Source organism: Pteropus medius, unplaced genomic scaffold (genome assembly GCF_902729225.1).
Source record: "Pteropus medius unplaced genomic scaffold, Ma_sr-lr_union100, whole genome shotgun sequence".
In the NCBI taxonomy this organism is placed as follows: Eukaryota; Metazoa; Chordata; class Mammalia; order Chiroptera; family Pteropodidae; genus Pteropus; species Pteropus medius.
Window position 1 is genome coordinate 13,946,155 of NW_024354500.1, and position 23,907 is coordinate 13,970,061.

Here is a 23,907-nt window from a genome sequence, read left to right on the forward strand (position 1 = left end):
TTAGATAAATGTGAGATGAAAATTATGCAATGCCTTAACTGTTCTGAGACAAAAGTGTTTCTTAGCCTAAAATTTTATACTCAAGCAAACTATTAGTCAAGAGTTAGAGTAAGGCTGTTTTCGGACATGAAAAGGCTCAGAAAAATAAGCTTTCCGTGAAGACTTTATAAGAAATCTACTAGAGGATTTTCTCCAACAAAATAAGAGAGAAAAAAAACATGGACCCAGCAAACAGATGGAAGCTGGCAACCAGCATGGAAGAGCTCCATCGTAGCAGCTGTGCCGCAAGCTGAGAGAGCAATCTGTCCAGATGTTCTCAGGAAAACTGAGGACTCTTGTATCATTGCAAATACAGGGTACAAATGCTGTGCCATAAATTTCCACCAGTAGAATACATAAACATCAAAAGTTCAGGCCTGCCGAGAAATGGTGGCATGACTAAAAAGGGTCTAAATTTTTCATTACTTTCAAAAAATACTAAGCTTTCAGTTAAACAGAAATACTATGACATGGAATAGCTGGGGATCCATATGCTGGTTATTCTCCTTTTGCCCCTCTAAATTCATTCTCCACCCTTCTTTGCCCTGTTTCCGGAGAGGCTAACTTCTAAGGACTGTTTCATCAGGCTACTTTGGGCCCTTGGCTTGAAATAGGGTTTGGTCAAGAGGAAGCACTGATACACCATCAGAGGGTAGGAGGCGAGACCAGATTATGTACAAACCCTTTCTTCCCCTCTGCTGCTTCAGTAGCTGTTCTGTTTTTCTGTGGCTGTATCTCTTGCCAGGTGAGCCCTCCTCTATGGCTATAGCTCTCATCAGGCTCCAGGACCATTCCTTCCCTCTTGTTTCTTCAGGCGACAGGAGGCAATGACTCTCCACAGTTGCCATTTCCTAGGAGCTTCACTCTTTCCCAGTTCCCTATATCTGCCCATACCTTTGTAAATCATCCCGTTATTAAACTCTACTCAATTAAAACCTTTGATTGTGACCCTAATAAACTTCTAAGTCTTAATAGAAACAGTCGAACTTTTGCAAAGGCATTAGTATAATACTGTAGAAGGTGAATTGTTTCTTTTTAAATCTTCCCTTCTGAGATTATCTAACAAATCATTTGTGGTGTGGGTGGGGGGGGCTGGGGATGGTATGAGGGAAGAAAATAGACTTTAAGAGGGAGAAAGGAAAAAATATATTTTATTTTAGGTTCTTAATAGTAATCAGACAGACAAAAAGATTCTTTAATACTGGTGCTTAAAAAGAACTGTATTTTAAAGAATAGGAAGGAAGGTTATGTAATGCTTAACACTAACAGTTTAGTAAAGTATATATTTACTACTTTATTACTTTGGGTGCTAAACATGCTAAAAAATAAATTCTTTTATTATTATGATATATCTCACAGTCCTCACTCTAATATTGCTGTTTTGTTCTCTATTCCTGTGCAAGAAAACTCAGACGTAATAATAGTTATAATTAAAGTAGTTGTGATCATAATATACATATAATCTTACATCCTGATTTCCATGTAAAAGTATATAATGAGCATTTTTCCATGTTGCTATGTAATTTTCATAATCATTACTCTCAAATTCTACACTGTATCTAGTCATATGGATATACCATAAATCACAAACCACTGCTGCTCCATTTTCTTTTAGGCCATTTTCCCATAATCTATATGAAAATTGTTACTGTGCACAAAACATTAAAAAAATCTGATAGCCTTGTTCTTTCCTTAGATTAGTAAACCAAGTTTGGACTAAAGTCTTGCTCTAAGACTTATATTGGCCTGCAAGGTTAGCAGTGAGTTGGCCAATGGTCTGTGTGTACTGAGAATCAGAGGAGCCTGGTGGAGAAGCCATCTCAGAGAAGAGGGAGCTGGGGACCCAGACATAGACCAATAACAATGCTTGAACTCCGAGAAGGACAGAGGTTTCAAGTACAACAGTTGGTCTGTTCCCAGTGAACAGCTGCATGGCCTGTTTCACCAAATATCCAGATGATGGATGCACAGAGCCACACTCTTTGGGGACCCATGGATCTCAGTGGGAAATAGAGATTTTCCTGCTCCCAGGGAGAACACAGAACACCATTACCTCTCCAGGGGCCCAATGATGAATAGCATCAAAAGCATCCACACCTATACTTAGCCTCTATGGGGAGCTTTGAGGACTTCAGGGCAGTGAGTGCCAGCTGCAGATGGCCCCTGTGGCAGCAACAGCCCTGAAGTGCCTTCCATAGCTGCTGGCAGCAGACACTGCGCAGAGAGCTGGAGCCACAGCCAGGGCACTGTGGCTTCCACATCATCCAAATGACTGTTCAAAAGCAACCCTCCAGAAATTTCCCAGAATAATTACAGAAACCTTACAAGGCTGTCTAGCAATTAGAACAGAATTTTTTCAAACAACAACTTGTTAAATATTAATGGCGCTTTTAATTATTCCTCTGGGTGACGGTAGCCTAGGAATGGTATTGTACTTTACAATTTTTATGTTAGATGGAAGGTACGCAGACAGTCACAACATTGTTCTCTAACCTCTTTGAAATATTTCACATAAAAGATGAAATAAGGGGGGAAAAAAATGTATGCTTCAACAGAAGGAGGGTAAGTATGGGGAATTGACACAAAGTTCTCTCAAAGAAAAATTTGCTATTAGACAACAGGCATATTAAACTTTTCTGAAAAAGAAAACTCCCAAGGGCTATTTTTCAGCTACATGAGGAAGTTTAACAACAGTTGTAAGTTCTCATGATTTCAATAAAGAATATGAATAAGCCCCAAAGAGGAAGGCTTCTAAAAGACAGATGCTGTGGAACTGCTCATTTTCTTGCCCTAAGAGAAGGTTGCCAGCATTCAACTTTTAGGTTGAAAGTCTAAATTCAATTTATTTTATGGCTAAGACATTTGACATTAACACAACAATATCTGTAGCCAATTTGCACATCGCCGATAAGAAAAAATATCAAAGGTTCCAGGCAAGATGGTAGAGTAGCTAAACGCTGTGCTTGCCTCCTCCCATGACCACATTAAAATTACAACTAAATTATAGAACAGTCAGTCTGGAGAACCATCTGAAGACTAGCTGAATGAAAGTCCTATAACTAAGGCTATAAAAAAGCCACGACAAGACTGGTAGGAGGGGCAGAGATGTGAAATGGGCTAAAAGTAAAACTGTCATTATTTGCAGATGATATGATACTATATAGAGAGAACCCTAAAGATTCCACCAAGAAACTATTAGAACTGATAAATGATTTCAGTAAAATAACAAGATAGAAAATTAATATTCAGAAATAGGTCACGTTTTTATACACTAATAACAACTACCAGAAAGAGAAATTAAGAAAACAATCCCATTTACAGTTGCATAAAAAAAAAAAATTTTTTTTAATTAAAAAAAACCTAAGAATAAATTTAACCAAAGAGGTAAAAGATCTATACTAGGAAAATTATAAAACATTGAAGAGAGAAATTGAGGATACAAATAAATAGAAGCATATACCATGTTCACAGATAGGAAGAATTAACATTGTTAAAACGTCCATACTACCCAAAGCAAACTATAGATTCAATGCAGTCTCTAGCAAAATACCAACAGCATTTTTCATAGAAATAAAATAAATAATCTTAAAAGTTATATAAAACAACAAAAGTCCCCTAATAGCCACAGTAATCTTGAGAAAGAACAAAGTTAGAGGTATCATACTACCTGATACCAAACTATGCTACAAGGCTAGAGTAATCAAAACAGCATAATACTAGCATAAAAACAGACACGTAGATCAATGAAACAGAATAGAGAGCCCAGAAATAAGCCTGTACCTTATATGATCAATTAATCTATGACAAAGGAGGCATGAATATTCAATGGGCTAAAGACAATTTATTGAATAAATGATGTTAGAAAAACTGGACAGAACATGCAAAAAAAAAAACAAAACAAACAAAACAAAACAAAACAAAAACTAGACCACCTTCTTATACCATATATAAGAACTCAAAATGGATTAAAGACCCAAAACCTAAAACTCCTAGAAGAAAACATAGGCAGTAAACTCTCTGACATTGCTTGCTCTTAGTAATTTTTTTTTCTCTTATATATCTCCTTGGGCAAGAAAACAAAAGAAAAAAAAAATAAATGAACTACATCAAACTAAAAGTTTTGTACACCAAAGGAAACCATCAACAAAACGAAAAGACAACCTACCGAATGGAGGAAGATATTCACCAATGATACAGCTAATGAGGGGTTAATATCCAAAATTTATAAAGAACTCATACAATTCAATACCAAAAAAACAATCTAATTAAAAAATGGGCAGAGGACCTTAATAGACATTTCTCCAAAAAGGACATACAGACGGCCAAAGGAAAAGGGAATTCTTGAGCACTGTTGGTGGAATTGCAAAATGGTGCAGCCACCATGGAAAACAGTATGGAGGTTCCTCAAAAAATTAAAAATTAAAAAATTAAAAAACCTATGACCCAGCAATTCCACTTCTGGGTATTTATCTGAAGCAATCCAAACCGCTAACTTGAAAAGATATATGCACCCCTATGTTCATTGCATTTACAGTAGCCAAGATATGAAAGCAACCTAAGTGCCCATCAATAGATGACTAGATAGAAAAGATATTGTAGAAATATACAATAGAATATTTCTCGGTCATAAAAATAATGAAATTTTACCATTTGTGACAACATGGATGGACCTAGAGGGTTTTATGCTAAGTGAAATAAGTTAGAAAAAGAGAAATACCACATGATCTCACTTATATGTGGGATTTAAACAACAAAGTAAACAAAGAAACAAAACAGAAACAGACTCATAGCTACACAGAACAAACCGATGGTTGTCAGATGTGAGTGGGGGTTCTGTGGGCTGGATGAAAAAGGTGAAAGGATTAAGAAGTACAAATTGGTAGTTACAAAATAGTCGTGGGCATGTAAAGTACAGCATAAGGAACATAGTCAATAATATTGTAAAAACTATGTATAGTGCCAGGTGGGTACTAAACTAATTGGAGAGATCACTGTAAATTATATAAATGTCAACCAGTAGGCTGTACACCTGAAACTAATATGAAATAATACTGAATGCCAACTATAATTGAATAATAAAGAATTGATAGATAATAAAAACAAAACAAGAAAGAAAGAAAAAAATCAAACATAATACAAAGACTAGTCATAAAGGTAAAGGGTTTTCCCCAAGTATATTTTATTAAAAACATGTGAACTTTCTTCTTTCGAATTGAATATATTCTAAAGCATTTAGAATAAATGAATTAGGATGCTTTGGGTTACAAGCAACAGAAGTCCAACTTGAACAAAGAAAAAGGTAGTTCATTGAAAGGATCTAGGGCAATTCCTCACAGAATAAAAGGGAGAATGGAATGGTTGTGTCTGCATGTGGCTGAAGTAGAGCTGGCTTTGGGGTGACTGGCTCCTGAGACTGGAACCCAGCCAGGACTCACTCCTCCTTGTACTGCAGCTTTCCTCAGTATACTGGTTCCATTCCTTTTCAGATGAAGATGGCCTTCCTCCATAGGGACAGTGGCCATAGGTCCCTCCAAAATATCTTCTCAGACCTATTTGTTTAAAAAATCCTAAAGGCTCTAGTTGGCCCAGTTTCGGTCACTTTCCATTTCTCTGTGGCCAATGGTGTCCATCCTCTAGCCCAGTCTCAAGTCTGCGGATTCTACCAATCAGAAGGGAAAAAGAGCACAGACAGGGCCACTGGGCAGATATATGTGAGGCAGGCTGACTCCATTTGTGACTACAAGAACAGAGATTAAGAAAATAAAAATTACTGACAATCTCATCACCCTCAAATTAATATTTCTGAATAAGCATTCTATTCTGGTTTGTCCATTTGCATACATTTTAGTGTACAATGCTGTCACAGAGACACTTAAAAATACATTGTTTTGAAATCTATCTGAAGAAACAGGCTTTAATACACAAAAAGAATGCTTCTCTCTTGGGGATTCTTGGGGTCTAGTCCTACCTAACAGACTATTTCTGTTCCTGAATTTCCATGCCTCTGGTGGTATAAAATATCGAATACTATCAAACTGTCACTTTAAATGTCTACATTATCCAAAGTGGTCTCTTATCTAAGTACTTTTCAGTTACAAGATCTGATTCAGGTATAGGCCTGAATTTCCTTTCATTTATTTGTTCACCAACATATTGAAAGCCTCTGTAGACCAAGCACTGTTCTAGGCTCTGTAGAGTTGGTAGGAAACAAACAGATCAAACCCCTGCCTCTGTGGAGTCAGTAAAACATTGTGGATGGAGGAAAAACAATTCCAGGATAATAAGTAGGTAGGCAGTCCAAATGATCAAGATGACATTTTTAAAATGATTATTTTAACTCTTTATAATCACTGTACTTTTGAAAATTCATAGTAAATAAAATAGACTAGCCAAGTAAGTCTCAGCAAGAAACTAAAGGAGTTTTAGTACTTTGATAATTATTTTCCTAAAATGATGGAATAAAATATCCCAATAGCAAAGACCTTTGCTTATCAATACTTTGGGTAAATGATTAGATTTTGTTAAATAACTTCCTCCCCTCAAAGGACCATGATGGTTTTAACTGACACAGGCACAGACATTACATGGCCTTTACTTTCTGCCATCATGATTACATAAAAATGTATCTCCACTCTTACAGGACACAGACATTATAAAATGAAAACTTTCATTTATATTTATGAAAAAATAACTTTTCAATTTTACAGCTTTATTTTTCTCATTTGGAACTATCTGCTTTTAACTTTATTATTTTTCTCACACTTGTGCTTCTTCCTCTTTATGCATCCTCACATTCTTGTATTTTCAGTTTCTTTTTAAAAGATTTAAAGTCTATGAATTTACCTCTGAGCAAAATCCTGGCAGAAGCACATCAGTGATCTTATGCTCTAAATATTTTGTAATTGTTTTACATTTCCTCCTTGGTTCCACAGTGACTTAGCTGGGTGCCTTTTTTTTTTTTTTTTTTTAATCTCTAAGTAGTTGGAATATTTGCCATTAATTTGGGACATAGTCAGAAAACATGATGGCTTTTAATATTCCTTGAGGAATTTACTGTTATTTTTCTGTGTGCCTTAGTACATGATTGATTTTTAACTGCTTATATGTACTTTAAAAGGTGATATATTCTGTTTACAGAGGCACAAAGTTTAAAATATATTTCTATTGACCTAACCCTATTACTTATTATTGTCTACTTCATCTAACAAATTGAAAGTAGGGTGACGAAGCCTTCTTTTACGACTGTTCTGTCCATATCTTCTGTATTATAAGTGTTTGTTGACATTTGAATTACGCATTTATAAAGAATTTAACTGTCATATCTTTACTGTGGTATATTCCCTTTGTCAAATGTGGAACATTTGTTTCACACAGAAAATGTATTTAAGACAATTATTTAGGTGTATCATTTTTATTTAACTTGTTTCCATTCTTACTTCCAGTATGATTTCCTCATCCTTTTTCTAATTTTATTTTTCATTTTCCTGGCAAATATCTTGAATTACCATATTCAGGAAGGTATCAGATATCAGGGTTTCTAAATCTTTGCCCGTGGCATGAATATTTTCTATTTCTTTTCAAACTAGATGGCCTAGGGGAGCATATGTATCAGAGTCTCCAAACCTCACACCTCTCTGGAAATTCCAACCCCTCGGCCAAGAATTTCTGCTAAAGGTAATGTTGTATCTCTATCTGGTTAACATCTATCAGTTGTCTTCTCAAGTGTACTTGGAACAGGTAAGAGTTTGAGAACGAGTCTTTTAGAATTTAGTGTCCATTGAAAAGACTATGGCTACATTTTGTTTCACAGCAACCCGACTTTCCATTCTGAGGTCCCCAGCCGGGCCTGGGCCAAGGCCATCTCTGTGGCTAGCACTGGATGGCACTGGGATTGGCAGCCCCTCTGGACCCACATGCAGTGAGGAGAAGGAGTTCTCTAAACAAACGGCAGATCTGTTACTAGAAGGTGGGGGCAGGGATGCCAGGCAGCCAGAAACCACATGGGTCCACCAGAGACAAACTGATGGGAAAGGGGTTTCACTAAACTGAATGAGATGCCTATGGGATATCTTCTCAGGATTCTCACCAAGAGTTTTTATATTATGTGATTTAAACCTAAGGGATTGGATTGAGGTCATTTCTGGAACTTGGACCTCATTTCTTTTTCTAATGTACACACATCTGTTTACTTAGCTTGGATAATACCTATCAGTTGTATAGAACATGGATATTATTTTTTTATTCTGAATGAAATTGATTGGACAATTTGAACTACAGAAGATTAAATTCACTTATATATCCCTGCTGTCACAGGAAGCAGACATTATTATGCTGAGGCTGAGTAGTGGGGGATTTTGGATTTGGCATTCGATTTAACGTCTCGAGTGCCTTCTCATCACTATTTTCTTATTTTCACAATATGGAACATCTGTTTCATATAAATAAATGTAATAAAGACAATGACTTAGATGTATATGCACATCTTGTGCCACGGACTAAGTTTAGTATTAATTTAAGCCATTTATTCTGGAAGGGAGGGGGATATTTACTGGTGGGGACCGCAGGGCTAACTGAAGCGGAGTGGAGATGGGAATGCTTTCATACTCAGGCACTTAGTGCATAGATTATCCCCACAGCTATCCTCATGCTTGCTAATGCAAAAACAAAATTAAAATAAAATTAAAATGGCTAAGGAAAAATTCTTACAATACCAAATGAGTACAAAAAATAGTATTAAAGAGTTACTAATGGCAATATAACAAAATAAGTAACACTAACTAAAAGCATAAATATCAACTAAAAAAATAAGTTCCGCTAAAACACATATGTTCAAATAGAATCCACTGTAGCAGGTCGAGATGTGGTTGACTACCGCACAGTCTCTGTTCTGCTGGATGGACCACATGAGCGCAGAGTTCCCAGCATGGATGCCTAGAGCTTTTCGTGGAGAACGGAGACTGAAGCCAAGGTCCACACTGAGTTTTGGTGTCTTAAACTCAGACAGTCCTGTCCTGTAAGCCAAATGGATTCCCTAAATATTTTCCAAATTTGTTGCTGACATACACATCTTTTCCCATCCTACATTATACAGGCGATTCTATTTTTAAACCCAAACCAGGGCTTTATTATTACTCCTAACAAATGTTTTGGTTCTTTATTTCAGCCCCTGCCATCCAGAATCTTTGATAAAGGGCTTTTCCTTTACCTGTAAGTTTCTGGCAAATTTGCAAAAGTTACTTTCTGTATCCTCCTCCAAAAAGCTGATCAAAATAAACAGGACACAATTTTTAACCTATAGTTTGAATGTAATATATACATTTGTAATTCTAAGAAAATGTCCATTTTTCTCAGTGTTTATAAAGGAAAACACACATGCCCCTGTTTCTCTGCTTCTGGGGGTGAATCTTTCTGCTGAAACTGGCGAGATGAAACTTTTGGAATCTACGAGACTGGAGGTGGGTCTAATAGCCTACCTCGGAGGGCAGGGCCAGGGAGAGGGACACTGCAAAGGAATTCTCAGGCCGTTCAGGCCTGTCTAAAACTATGGTGAAGGGTTAAAGAGGTGAGGTAAGAAACAAGAGGCCTGGCAAAGTCCTCGACAAGGACGCTTTCTCCTATTGGTGCCTTTTGTTGCTGCTAATGCTGTTTTTCTTTTTAGCTACGTAAAAACATAAAGAACATGGGGGGGAAAAAACCACATTTGTTTTATAACATCACCACAAAAAAAAATCAACTACAGCAAAAGCTTGATACCTTTATAACTTAAGACTGGCTCATGATGTCCATCTCCCCAAATTAGGAAGAGAAGCAGCAAGAATAATCCTGTCCCCCATGCTCTGGAAAAAGTGAGCACGTTCATCAGCTCACCTTGTCCCAACGAGAAGTAAGAATGAGGAAAAACATTCCAGAAGCTTTATCAATATACAACCACCTTAGCCATAAAGAACTAAACCAAATACAATAAAGTTGAAAATTCAGTATTTCTAAACATTTCACTTTTACTCAGATCTAATCAACAAGTTAACAATCTATTACTCCGCCACAAAACTCTTTTTACTAATGAAAAAAAGGACACACAACCTGAAGACAATCTAATTTTGCTTTATTGAATACTATACCACATCCAATATTTACAGATGTAATTAAATGAAATTTATATGACTATCATATGGATCATTTAAAAAATTAATCTGAAACACTCAATACAATAACTAATTCATAATTTTTCAGCCAATATCCATCATGGTTGATTTAATAAAAACTATTTTCAAGAAGAGTTAAGTCTGAGGAAATATAAAAACATTCAAAAAAATATTCCGTATCTAGTCATAATCTTCCAGTTTTTCTGTAAAAGAAATCAATAACAATTATAGACATTCTGGCTACCATGAATTACATATAGATTTTTCTCAATTTCATGACTACTTTCTTTAATGCCGTATTTAACTTTTATCATAGTTTCGTGATAGGCTTAAATATTTTTCCATTATCATAGTTTTGAGATAGGCTTAAATTTTTTTTTTTTATGTTTAAAAGGAATATATATCCAAATATAAAACCAGCTCCTAAATATTACTTTAAAAATAACAAGGCATGTGGCCACACATTATTATCTTGACTCTCGATTATGATGGTCCATAGAAGGGAACAAATGGACTACAAAATGAGAATCTCCTAACCAGTCCTAAGTGTGACAATATAGTATCACCAGATGCAGTCACAGACATTAGGAGAATATGAGAAATACAGCACCTACCTCTATATGTCTGAGAGAATACCAGGGATGTGTGGACTAATGGCCCTAACTCACATCTGCAACAACATTCTTAGAATAGAATTACAAAAAGTGTGGAGGTCCAAGTGGCAGAAGTGGGGCATCAATTTGTCTACCTACACAAATTTAATGATCTCTATTTCTCTCTGGTTTTAGGTGAGCTAGTTTTACTACCCATACACAGAATTAAGAAATTTAACATTTCTTATCTTTAAAACGTGTGGGCTGTGTTATTATCCAGAGTTCTCCCTTTTCTTTTGAAAGATCATGGTATTTAAAAATGTATTATTATTTTTTGGACAACCTAGACATTAAAAGGCAAAGCATTAAATCCTATCTATACGTCTGAACCATTTGAAAAATACCAAAGATAAAATAAGTGTCAGTGATAGCAACTTCTATAGTATTAAAACCCTGAAAACTAACAGCTTTTAATGATGTTCATTGTTGCTAGACTAACACTGCTGGAGGGGCATATAAGAATGACTTAGAAATTATAATGAAAAAAATATCATTGATTATCCACAATTTAAAACCATTCACTTCTCAAAAAGATTCTGGAAACGATAGTGGTGCCTGATTATATATATATATATAGGATATATATATATATATATATAAATATATATATATATATATATATATATATATATATAATTTCGGGGTCCATGTTGTCATTTTTATTCTATTTATTCCCCTAACTTCTCCTGTCCTCTTGGTAACAACTAGTCTATTGTCCATTGATATTGATTTTTTTTTTAAATAAAAATTTCCCTTGTGTACAATTAATAGGTTTTTTGTTCAACAAATCTATTTTTCAGATAATATAAAGGCAAATTTCTGAATGTTATGGATCATCAAGTAGTTGAAATCACTGGAGTCCAAATTAATGGTGCTTGAAGGGCCATATTAAATAACAGATATTATTCCTATCCATGAAGAGTTTGAATGGCTCATAAAAGTTTACAGAAATGAGGGTAAAAGTTAAACAACAAGGTAGGGTGTGTTTGCAATCAAATCACAGCACAGTATCCTCATCTAGTGCTTATGCAGTGCTAACAGATGCATGCACTGGTTTTACAGAAATCAGATAATACGTATGCTTAACATGTTCTATTAAATGTAAATATACTATAAATTTAAATTTTTTTCAGAAAGACACGTTTTGTTGTGGAAGTTACAATTTACCAACATACAACACACTGATGAACGTTGTTCTTTGGGTAAGAACACGGGGCCACACACTAGTTTTCTTAAAATGCAGGGCAGACTTACCTTTGTTGTCAATAGTTGATCATTTTTCGAAGGGCGTCATAGCACTTCCATTTGTCTGGGATGTAGAATGGCTCAAAAATGTGCGGAAACGGTGTATCATACCCACAGACTCTTGATATAGGAGCCTCCAGGTTCAGGAAACATTCTTCCTGCAGAGAAGAATATAGATGGTTAACTTTAAGAAGATGTCTTTTTATCCAGAGATGAAATATTTCAACTTAAAATACAATTGCACCTAAGGGAATTAAAATAATTCAGTGTGTTAGAATGTAAAACAAAGCAGGTTTAAAAAGTAGGTAAAAAATAGCATCTTTGGAATGGTCCCAGTTCTACTTAAAATATGTTTTCATGTATGTATATGTATTTTATATCTACATATATATTATTTGAGCCAAACTGGAATTATAACAAACATACTGTTCTACAAATATAAGTGGAATATAAGGCATGACAAAATCATAACAAAATGTTCGCAATAAACTCTACAGCTCAAAATTAGTGATGGTATATGTTTTCTCTTATTTCCTGTATTTTTCAAGATTTATATACAATAAACATATATTACTTTCATAATAAATGTTTGTAATTACACAGTCAGACTGAACTTCTACAGTTGCTTGACTGTGTCCTGGTCTCTCTCATAAACAGGCTTCTGTAGATGCCTTAGGTCCTCTGGCCACGGACGCCCCAAGCCCACTGATCTCAGTGTGATGTGCACGCATCTCAGGTCTCACTTTAGGAGTCACCTCTGCTGGGAAGCCTTTCTTGACATCTCCCCAACCCTGCACCACCAAAGACAAAGAAAGGGCTTCTGCCCTGAGCTCCGACAGCACAATCCACTCACTGTAGTTGCCCAATAATCTGTCTTCCTTGAGAGACTATGAATTCCATGAGGCTAGAAATCTGGTATAGAAATGTAAAATCTCAACTACAGAAAAATTCTGTAGTAAATTATCTTCAGAAAAAAAATATTCAGGTGACAATGTAAAATTAGAAAATAAAATTTTTAGAGAAGTAAAAATATCTAAAAAGAAAGAGATATGATTAAACTATTCTTATGAAGATGATATTAATTTTCCCATTCACGGCTATTACCTGAAAATAAAACTTTTGGTTTTTTTATATACCCACTTTCTACATTGCCTTACTTCACCAAGGATTTGAGCAGGTCTACATTTTCTTACATTTTACTAATTGTATTTTTAAATTTTCATTTGAGCAGAAATTTTTACATGAAGAAATCCTGATGCCCGATGCTTGGTCCCTACCCTCTGTGTATATTTCTTCCTGTATATTCAGGCAGAAAGGGCACAGGAATGGGACAAATTAGCTTCAAAGGGCACCAACTGACCATTTACACACCTCTCCCTGCCCCCAGTAATCACTATGACTGACAGTGTCCAGTAACAAATAAATGTTGACTTTCCTAACAATAGGAAATCTTCAACAACTTGAGAAGTTTGCATACATATTTAAAGAGTCACCTAAGAAATTCCACTATTAATAAGCCCCAAAGAGATGGCAGATCAGGTGAATTGTTTCTTGATTGCAATAAGTAATTTTAAAGGTATTTAAATTTTCAGTTTGGGATTAACTCAGTTTTCCTACTTTAGTTGATTTTCCATCTTCATTGAATAATGCAGTCTTCATAAACAAACTATGCATGGACACTGCAAAATACAGAAAACCAAGGGCAAAATATTTTGCTAAATGCCTTTGATTTTGCACTTGTTATAAAAAAATTTCTTTGTAACTAGTACCCTGGAGAGCTGTCCTACAACAAAATCATCTATCAGTGTTTATGAAAATCACTCCCTTTAACATAATAACTAAAATTATCAAACTTAAAATTTTTTTCAAATAGCAATACTTCTAATTCCTCAAGAATGAGAATCACTCCTCATAGGAATACATCTAAATCTTTGCACGGGCATAGAAAAAGGTCTGAGAGTTCACACTTGAACTATAAACCAGGGTCATCCATTGAGACTGAGAGTGGCAAAGAGGTAAGGAAGCACTCCACTTTGTACTTTATAAATACTGGAGTTTGTATGACACAAAATTAAGTTTGTGATTAAATGGCATAAAGGAAATAAAGGAAAAAATGAAATAAAGGAAAAGACTAAAATAAAGAATCATCATGTGAATAAAAGTTCCTATTTTATGTTCTAAAAAATTATGATTTTATATGTAGCTCTTCCTTTAGAAACAATTACTGTAAGTTACATGGAATTATATGATTATTTTATACTATTTATAAGTATATAAATGTATTATAAAAATCATAGATGACTATGATTAACCACCTGAAACAGTTTAAAATTTTAACATTTACTAAAGAATATTATAGAGACACATTATTCCTTCTGTGGACTTGTGTTAAAACTTTTTTTAATGCAATTAGAAATAAGATATTTGGGTCAAGCAGCTGTACACAGTTCCTTCCCACTGAACTGGTTCACATACAAATGATTAATGTGTGAGCATATGTTTTTTCAGGCAACCATCGAAACAGGGCATCCTTGTTCTCCATCGATTTTCTTCATACAGAAGCTGTACATGCACACACACACACACACACACACACACACACACACAGAAGGGAGAGGGGGTGGAGAGAGAGAGGAGAAGAGAAGGAGAGGGAGAGGGGAGAGGGAGAGGGAGAGGGAGAGGGGGAGGAGAGAGAGAGAGAGAGAGAGAGAGAGAGAGAGAGAGAGAGAGAGAGAGAAATGTTTGGATATGTCTTTTTGTAACTATGAGAATTTTCTTTCTAAAATATGTTCATAAGAATAGTAGCCAGTACTTAGGATACAGCAGGGATGGTTGCTAAATGAATGAGTTTTATTTTATCTCACTTAATTGTTTTAACAAATTCATGAGGTAGGTCTTATATTCCACTTCACAGATGAGGAAACCAAGGTGAAGGAACTTGTCCAAGTTATAAACATAGCCAAGTAAGATTGAAACCTGACTACAAAGCTCATATTCTTAGTCACTCTTCTGCAGTTTTAAGGTACTACTATTGAAGATAGCGATAACAACAACAACAACAAAATAAAGTATAAATTTTTAAAAAAGAATGATGAAATAGATGGCAGGCTGTTTTACAACAGAACTTCGGTTTAAGTTCGGTCTAAGAAGCCTCTTCCATATGTATAAGGAAGTTAGGTAAAAGCTAAGAAGCTGAAAGTACATACCTCAGCATGAAGTCAATGCCCCTAGGAATAAACAGATGGTCCTGGGGATCAGAAAGCTCCTAGGCTATCCTAAATGATTCAAATAAGCATAACTCAAATTGTTTATATATTAGCCATCTGGCTTGCTATGCATATTATAACCAGAAAAGAAGCAGACAATGTGAAATAACAATTCCATGTCATAAAAATCATAAACAGCAGGCAAAATGAATTCTTTATTTGCCTATTTTCTGTAACAAAACAAAACAAATTTATTGTTTCAAAAGTATCTTGTTAAAATTGCAGAGGACAGAGATCCTGTAAATTTTCTAGGAGGTGAAAGAGGATGAGAAAAAATAAAATGATCTATTATTGTTTTAAGGTAAATAAAATATTACTGATAGGTTTTTAAAAATTGTACTGCAATTATTCTTATGTTTTGGTGAATACAATGTAGGTTATATGCTGTATATATGTATATGTAAATGTGTACAAATTGGGGCTTCTGTGGGCTCACTCAGGGTCTCTCAACACTTAACCCCATTTCTCCATTAGAGTTTTAAGTACATCAATTATAGATTCTCCTGTCACTGTGTCATAGGAGTTACATCACTGAAATCAGTCTCAAGCATTCCATACTGTGGCTTTTGTCTCTCTCAATAAATCTTTTTGTTGTTTTTATTGCAAAGCTGCATAATATAATTGATATGGCATGGAATTTGGAATTGTCTGGAGGAAATTGTTCTACTATGATTTAACCTCTCCAAGCCTCTGATTACTCAATAGAAAAACAAAAGTATTAAAAATTCTGCTATTGTATCATCCGATTGTTTTGTAACAGTATTGTTATCTTGCCTAATTACCTCTCTAGATTGTGCAGTAGCATATGAAGAGTACCTGGTTTCGTGCCTGACACATCATGGTGCTCAATAACTGCTAGGTTTTTTGTTTTCCTATTAAGATTTTCCAAGTTTATATAATAAACACAAGGTATTTGAAATGATAGACCAAATCACTGAAGACAGGATTCTGGTACACAGAAGAGTCAACCCCGAGAAATAATATCTGTGATAACACAGAGCCTAAACAGCTACTATTTACTGGAACACTTACTATGCCTTAAAAAATGTAAGAAAATACCAAAACTAAGCACTAAATGAGGACGGAGGGTGGGCTACACACAGGCCTCAAGGAAAGGCAGGGCCTGGTGCTGCCCCCTAGTGGAAAGCAGGAAGCCTGGACACTAATTGCCAGTTGCTGGGGCTGGAATGACATTTACGTGCGGCTGGTAAAGGCAAGAGCTCCGTATAAGGCAAAAATTCCCTCCAAGTCATGCTACTATAGAAAAATAGGCTGCCAGTCAGTTACTGGAAGGTTACAAGTAAGAGAGCCTGGTAGATAACAATGTAATCAAGGCATACAACTTCAAAAAATGAGTTGAGAATAAAGTTCGTAGATATCATTTGATTTATTTTTAAAGCAGTCATTATTAGGCTTTTGTTTTTTAATTTAAGGCAATTTTGGGCTCAGAATTCTTTCTAAGAACAATTTTAGAATAATTTTTACTCGGGTTTTCTAATGACAGAAAGCTAGATATAGCCCATTGTGCAAGAATGCATATCATTTTGAGTTGGAAAGTTATGAAGTTCAAAGTGAGATAAGAAAATTTAGGTCTTTTATGTATGTTCCTACTTTCTTAAGCTGATATTGGCTGACGAAATTCCTTTTTTTTGGCCTGAAAAACTATTCAACTACTTTTTCTAAACATTTAATGGAAAGTCAGAAAAGCAGGACCCTAGTAAGAAGCACATCGCAAGTCCAAAATGACATACGCTGCTTAGAGGATTATCTGATAAATCAGGATTTAATGTTCCTCCTTGGAGCAATGAGAAAAATCAGTCCCCAGCTTAATTTCAGAGTAGTAACTCAAAAAATTAATTTTTAAATTACTTTTCAAACAAAATAAAGCTCCAGGTTATATTACATAATTGTTATTTAAACTATGAGAATATATTTTGTTTTTTTGGGGGGGTGGTAAATTAAGCTATAAATGTAATGAGCACTGAACAAGACAAATATGGATTGTAGAGTTATCATTTTTTCTCTAAGAGAAAACATTAAGAACTTTAAATGATTTGTGAACACGATTAGTTTTGAACCTGAAATCAATAACACTTGGTCCTTGTCAATTTTCATTAATAATAAAACACTGGAGATTTTGCTTCTAAATGCAATTAGTTTTCTAGAGGTCATAATGAGTAGTGGGTCATAATGAGCAGTGCAAGAGTTAAACTCTAAAAATATGAGAAAAACTAAACTAATACACCAAAATGATGTATATTTGATAGCTTTAAAGTCCATGAACTTAGAGACTTATTTTTGATTATGTTTATCAGTTCTAGTTATTTATGTAAGGTTAAACTTCTCCCAGCTTCCAAATAGTATCAGAAAATATTTGCTTTAAATTTGTTTTAAATCTGCCATGAAAACTTCCCCATAGCCAAAACGTGACTTTCAGCACATGAAGAAAAAAATGACTCTAGTAGCTTAAATCACACATTCTCAGCAAATTAACCACAGAAAGCTGTGAAGGTACTATGCCAGCAATTCCAAATTAATCTCATTACTGAATTAAATAAAAGCAATCTTACTAATGTAAAATAAACTATTTTTCATTTAAGCTAATGATTTAAATAGTATGTACCATATTTTTAAAAGACCTTAAAAATATATACATGTTAGTCTGTACCAATTTTCTGTATAGCACACATTTGTGAAATTAATTCTTCAGACAGCAGAGTCCCTAATCCACCCCCAAACTAAAAGGATGCTCCCCAAACATTAGAGCTGTGTTTATTTTATTTTTTTAATATCATGTACATGAGATGCATTCAACAAACACTTGTTCATATGAGGTCTCTCACTGTTAAGACACAATTGAAGCAATATAGCTAAATAAAACAGTATATGAATATAATTTTATAGAGATTTGTATAACACCTGAAACATTATAATTAAGTCTATTTCAGCAAAGCTTCCATGTAAAATCATAATCGTGACTAAATTAAAAACTGAGATCTCTATTACTTAACTTCATTGGAATGTCTTCAATGTCTGCTGACTTTTTAAAAAATTCTGTTTCTTCCTCTTTAACAAAAATTACTAGCAATTTGATAAAATTTTTGTTTCTCAAGATTGTTTTCAGCAAGTTAAAGAATGCAACTGAATTCTAATTTAGGGTTTTCATTTAAATTTCAATTCCATTTTAAAAATGGAAGCTTATTTTCTGAAGTTAGAAATACTATTTCTGATCTAAACAGGTCTCCCTGAATACAGTCTAGCTATCTATCACAAAGTTTAGCATGGTATTAAAATATGCATAGAAATAATTCATGGTTTGAATTCAATACTCATGTCAGAATATAAACATGTTAATGTAAAATTATCTATGAATCTCAATATGGTAACTATTGAAACTGAAGTAGAACAAATTTCAATATCAAAATTTAACATTAAAATCAATAATTTATTACATGATGTAAATTGCTTTCTTCTCAAAATGAGTTTTATAAATTTCACTGTTTTTAAAATCAAAAATAAGTGAAAGCAAGTGACAACTCATTTCTAGAATTTATAATCTTACCTAAAATCACTTTAAAAAGTACAGAGTGCTCATTATGGCCCAGGGACTACACCAAATACTTTATAAATGTTAACTCATTTTAATTCTCATAAAAAACTAAATTAGCAATCACAAAGGTAAAACTAGCACTCTATCCAGACCACTTTGGTTTTCCAAGAAAAACCTGTAAATCTCTGGTTCTGTTTTCAAACTTTCCCCTAGCTAGATACAGTACTGAGCTATGACCCAAAGCTGCCTCACCACTTTTACCTGAAGAGCCCTGTGAGAAACAATAGCTAAAAAAAAACATTTCTTCATTAACCTGTCTAAAACACATTCTGTTTATTTGCTGAAATTAGTCTACAGTGATGTTCTGCGGCTTTAAAAGTTCAAAGTTTAAAGTTTAAATTCTGTTGAGATACGTATACTATGTGCACATTTGACATTAAAATGTACTGTGGCTACATTTCTTTTGTTAAAACAATTTATATTCAATAGAAGAGGGAAAAAGGCAATGCTCTCAAATTTCCACAGCCACTGAAGCTTCTCAAATTTTATAGTTCAAAATTCTTCCTATAGAAGAAGGCATCAACGACACCAAGTTTGAAAGTGGAATTTCTTTAGACTGTGGACACATGATAAACATAAGCGACCTGCAGTCCTGGCTCATCTCATGAACAAATCGCTCTCTGTAAGGTAGGATTTTTGCTTGGCTTGGCACCAGGAAATTTTAAATACTCCTGTAGAGCAACTTTTGATGATCCCACAAAACATTCAATTTTTCTGTTTGTTTTTCCACAAAATTCTTTGTATAGCATTCTAACACACCACTAAACGGTACTCGGAAGGCAGAAATCAATTCTGGCAAAAGCAACCTGATGATTCCTTTGTCTCATAAAAAAAAAAAAATACATATATATATATATATATTACTTTAGAATTTGGGGGATTAAATCTGCATTAAAAATCTAGGATCTGTCACTCTCTCAATTTTTTGACCTGTTTTTTAAGTTTCAAGACTAATTATAAAACAAAACTACTAGAATAGAGTGATTTCCCCCTATCTGGCATCATCTTTCTAAAAAGTTTGAGAAGCTAGATAAAAAATAATAATAATGCCTAAAATATTTGCTATTTTACAAAAGAAACCCCTGTTACGATATGTCTTTTTATTGCTTTTTCTCTTTAAAAATGTTAGGTTTCTGTTTATGTTTAAAAGAATGCTAAAACAAATGCTAGATGTAAAAAAGGCAAGGAAAAGGGAATAATCAACTTCATTTTATCTACATAATGCCAGAAGAGATCAGTCTATGTTTTTTCCTGAAATTAAACTCACTTTATTTTAAAGTTAATCTTGGGTGTCATAGCAATACAGTCTTTAAGCTTGGCTTTGCTAAACGAATAAATAAGACCAAGTTATTTTTCAGCAGTTTAATTCTGGTCACTAAATTACTGCCATTTTACTAAGAAAAGCACAGCAGAAAGAAATGTTCTAGGCAATATCAGTTATTAGAGAGATGTGGTCAAAAACTCGTTAATTGGATCTCTGTATTAGTTGCACTTTCAAAGTTTAATAACTGAACAAATTAACAATGCAAACAAGTTTCTGGCAGGAATCTCTGACCTGAGTAAGAAAAGGCTTGTAAGTGCTCTTACTATTTATATAAGGATGACTTTTGCTAACATGATGAATTTTACCTATTCATTAAAACAGTCTAGCAACTGTAATTTTGTCTGTATCCAATTAAAATAAAATACAGAATCTCAAATATATTTTCCTCTTTACTGTATTTACATATTTATGTTTTTACCTTTAAAGTTGGTTAATATTTCTTACAAAGAAGTTTTTCAGGTTGAATGTCTATGCATTTGCATATACACATTTTTTTATAATAGAATTTTAAGAAGCTAGATAAAAAAAAAAAATGGAATTAGAGGATGAAATACATATGCCTCCTTTTTTTACTCCTAATACTGAGTAAACTGTAGATTTATAAGAGGAACCCGAGTCTGCACATATGCTAACACTGTCTGTATTGTCTGCTCAGTGTGGACAAATTTGTAATAAGCCTGCTAAAACTATAAATACATTAACGAGGGGGTTAGTGACTTGGGACCCAGCTCTGGATACTTTTTTACAGTTAAGTAAAAATATATAATATTAAAATTTCCCAAAGGTAGTGTTTATTAATAAATTTAGGTTAACTAAATTTATATAGTTCACATAAAATAGTAATGTTCACATAATTTATTTAGATGGACCAGAGCATTTACTTACTATTTTTATTTATTTGAAGTTGAATTAGATCACTTTCATCAGGTCCCTTAATTAGGAATCCAGAAGCTAACACACACAACACTGACGACCCCAAAGAGATGACAGGAGTTTCCCTATTTGTCATATATCACACGTAATGATGTATATAAGCACACAGGGACGCAAACAAACAATCCTGTGCTTAATCAACACATCCTGGCCAGTATCCTGAGAAACAGCATGGTGGCCTATAGGAAAAGAGGAATTTTAACATATGTCTATCAGTTTTAGAAAAAAGAATATGCACATGCATAACGAGAACAGGAAAACCATATATTTGCTAAATAGTATAACCAAAGAGGTGTTCTTATTTAGTAATAAACAAGTGTAATTATTTGTATATTGTCACTTAACTCTTTTGACAATTTTATGTGGTCGCACAAGTGAGGAGCTGAGGCTGGCAGAATTGAAGCGAGGGACCAAGGTGCTTGCAGTTCTGCTGGTATTTACCAGCCCTCTTGGTTAATTAATCATGGATGCATGGGGAAAGACAAGATTTAAAAGTGGGCCAGAGTCTCACTTGGATACAAGGTGATTCTTGTATGTAGTACTATCATTTATACCTGTGAAAGAAAAACTGGTGGAATTATCATCTTGTTTTTGTCAAGTCAAATCAATATTTTTTTAAAGTTTAATAAAAAGCTTTAAAAACGTTAATCACTGGTTATATTGTGTGTCTTTTAGGCTAGACTAGAAATATCTTGCAGGTTGTACAAAAACGGGAAGTGGGCTAAATTTGGCCCATGAGCCAGAATTTGCTAACCTTTGCCTTAGGACAATCATATAAAAAATGACTTATTAATTCTCATTTTTCAGAAGGAATGAACTAAGAGAACTTAGGGCAAAGAAACATAGCTTTGAATATATTTCTAGAATTCTTTCTCTTACTTTGCAAGAGCCTGTGCAGCTCTCCCTTTCTCTGCTGTGCACGTTTCTAGGAAGGGAAGGGACGAAAACTGGAAAAAAAAAAAAAAGGATTAGCTGCTTAGTGGCCCCTCCACCCCATCATTGAGGGATAGGTCTTTTTAACTAGAGTTAACAGTAGTTTAAGCTCAGATTTATGTTTTGTTTCTTTTAGATACTTGTTGGGGAGGAGATGTGCAAATGAGGGAAAGGGTGGACACGAGTGCGCATTGTTTCTAGTTAATTACTAGCAGTTTGCTTGAGTGCAGGGCATGAGCTGTCACTGGGTTCTGAAGCTGTGAATTCTCAGGAAAAAACAGATGTTCAATTTATGGTAGGCTGTAAGTTTAAAATTTCTTCTACTAAAAGTTTCATCAGGAAATTAAATTTGCTTCCTTTTATTTATTTTCTTATCTATGATAGACTCTAGATGAACTTAGGTAGCTAAGCAATTTGAAAAGAATGTGTCAGCTTTTTGATAGATTGGAAAAATATTTTAAATAAACATAGGTTACAAGTTTTACCCTAGCTTTAACTTAAATTGGAATATGAAATTTAATCCTCTTCTCATGGTAAATATTTTATAGCTATTCTCCACTGTTAACTCGCTTTGTAGAACTCTAAAACTAAAAAAGAAAATACCTAGAGTATTTAAAGAAATGTCTTTTGAGAATAAAATTAAATTTTTTGCAATTAAAACAACAGACAACAGATAAGACATAGCAGTTAATCTTTAATTAAAATGTAAATTTAAGTGTGGTACGAGATCTCCCTGTCTCAAACTGTACTTGCCAGCTTCAATAGTGGTTATTGGCACAGTCTCCACAGCTGGCACTGGGGTGTTTATTAAATAGCTGTGGGCTCTCATATTATAGGTGTGAAGCTAGTTGCACACACGTAAGTGCCATCAAGTGGACATGGCTGTTTGCAGACGGGACCATCCCCGTGCATGAAAGCAGACAGGCCCCAGTGTCTGGAACAAGCATTTCAGTCCTCCCTGGGAAAGTATCGCTTTTAAGAGCTCTATTAAAAAATCATATATGTATATAATATATCTGGGTTACGATGCATTAGAATTTCATCATTTTCAATTCCCAGTTCCCTAAACGAGCACGCTTATATTTGACATAACAAATCGCCAAACCACAAGGATTTTCCTTAGGTTTCCTCAAATACTAATTATGTAGCAAATCTAATTAAGTTCGTATGATTCACTTCAGCAGTAGGTACTTCAGTTACTTCAGAACTGCCAAAAGGGATCTGAAGTTTCTATTCTCCCTCCAAAACAATCATACTCCGTGCCAAACTGATAACTGTTAAACACAGCTGCAGAGCAAATGTGCAGTCTTGGTCCTGTAAATACAGTGTTCACACATCAAGCTGCCCTGCAAGCAATTTTGGATTCAGAACTACCGATTTCAGGTTTATGTTACTGTTATATGAGTATTATACATGAGTATTAAGTCACTTGTTTTATCCAGCACAGCTTGCACAGATTTCTATAATGCCATGAGTTTCCTCCACCTAAAGACGCTGACTGAAACTCTGAAAACCCCCAGTATTGATAAATATATTTGATCAGCAGCTTGCTGAATCGGTTTTCAAGCTCTATAATTCACATGAAAAAGAGTAAAGGTTGCTTTGTGTGTTTGAGAACATCCTTATGGAATAATTAACATATAATATATTTAACCTCATTCCTGAAGAAAATCCTATGTACTATGTTTACTATAAACGTTTTTCCTTTCATTACAGAAGGCAAGCATACAAAACAAACCTATGGACAGATCTGAGCTACAGA

General features: G+C 34.4%; 1 protein-coding gene across 4 annotated transcripts in view; it reads right to left on the reverse strand.

Moving 5' to 3' along the window:
* Positions 1 to 10,124: 10,124 nt before the first annotated feature.
* Positions 10,125 to 23,907, reverse strand: part of BCKDHB (branched chain keto acid dehydrogenase E1 subunit beta) — a 177,229-nt gene continuing 163,446 nt past the window's right edge. For 3 of the 4 annotated variants that reach the window (XM_039853149.1, XM_039853143.1, XM_039853148.1), the window contains 2 exons: positions 12,089 to 12,237; positions 10,125 to 10,384 (listed from right to left, as the gene is read on the reverse strand). In XM_039853149.1, coding sequence (XP_039709083.1) covers positions 12,097 to 12,237 — 141 coding nt within the window. In that variant the 3' untranslated portion in view covers positions 10,125 to 10,384; positions 12,089 to 12,096. Of the gene's footprint in view, positions 10,385 to 12,088; positions 12,238 to 22,091; positions 22,160 to 23,907 lie in introns of all 4 variants that reach the window. The other variant, XM_039853144.1, reaches the window with a different exon arrangement.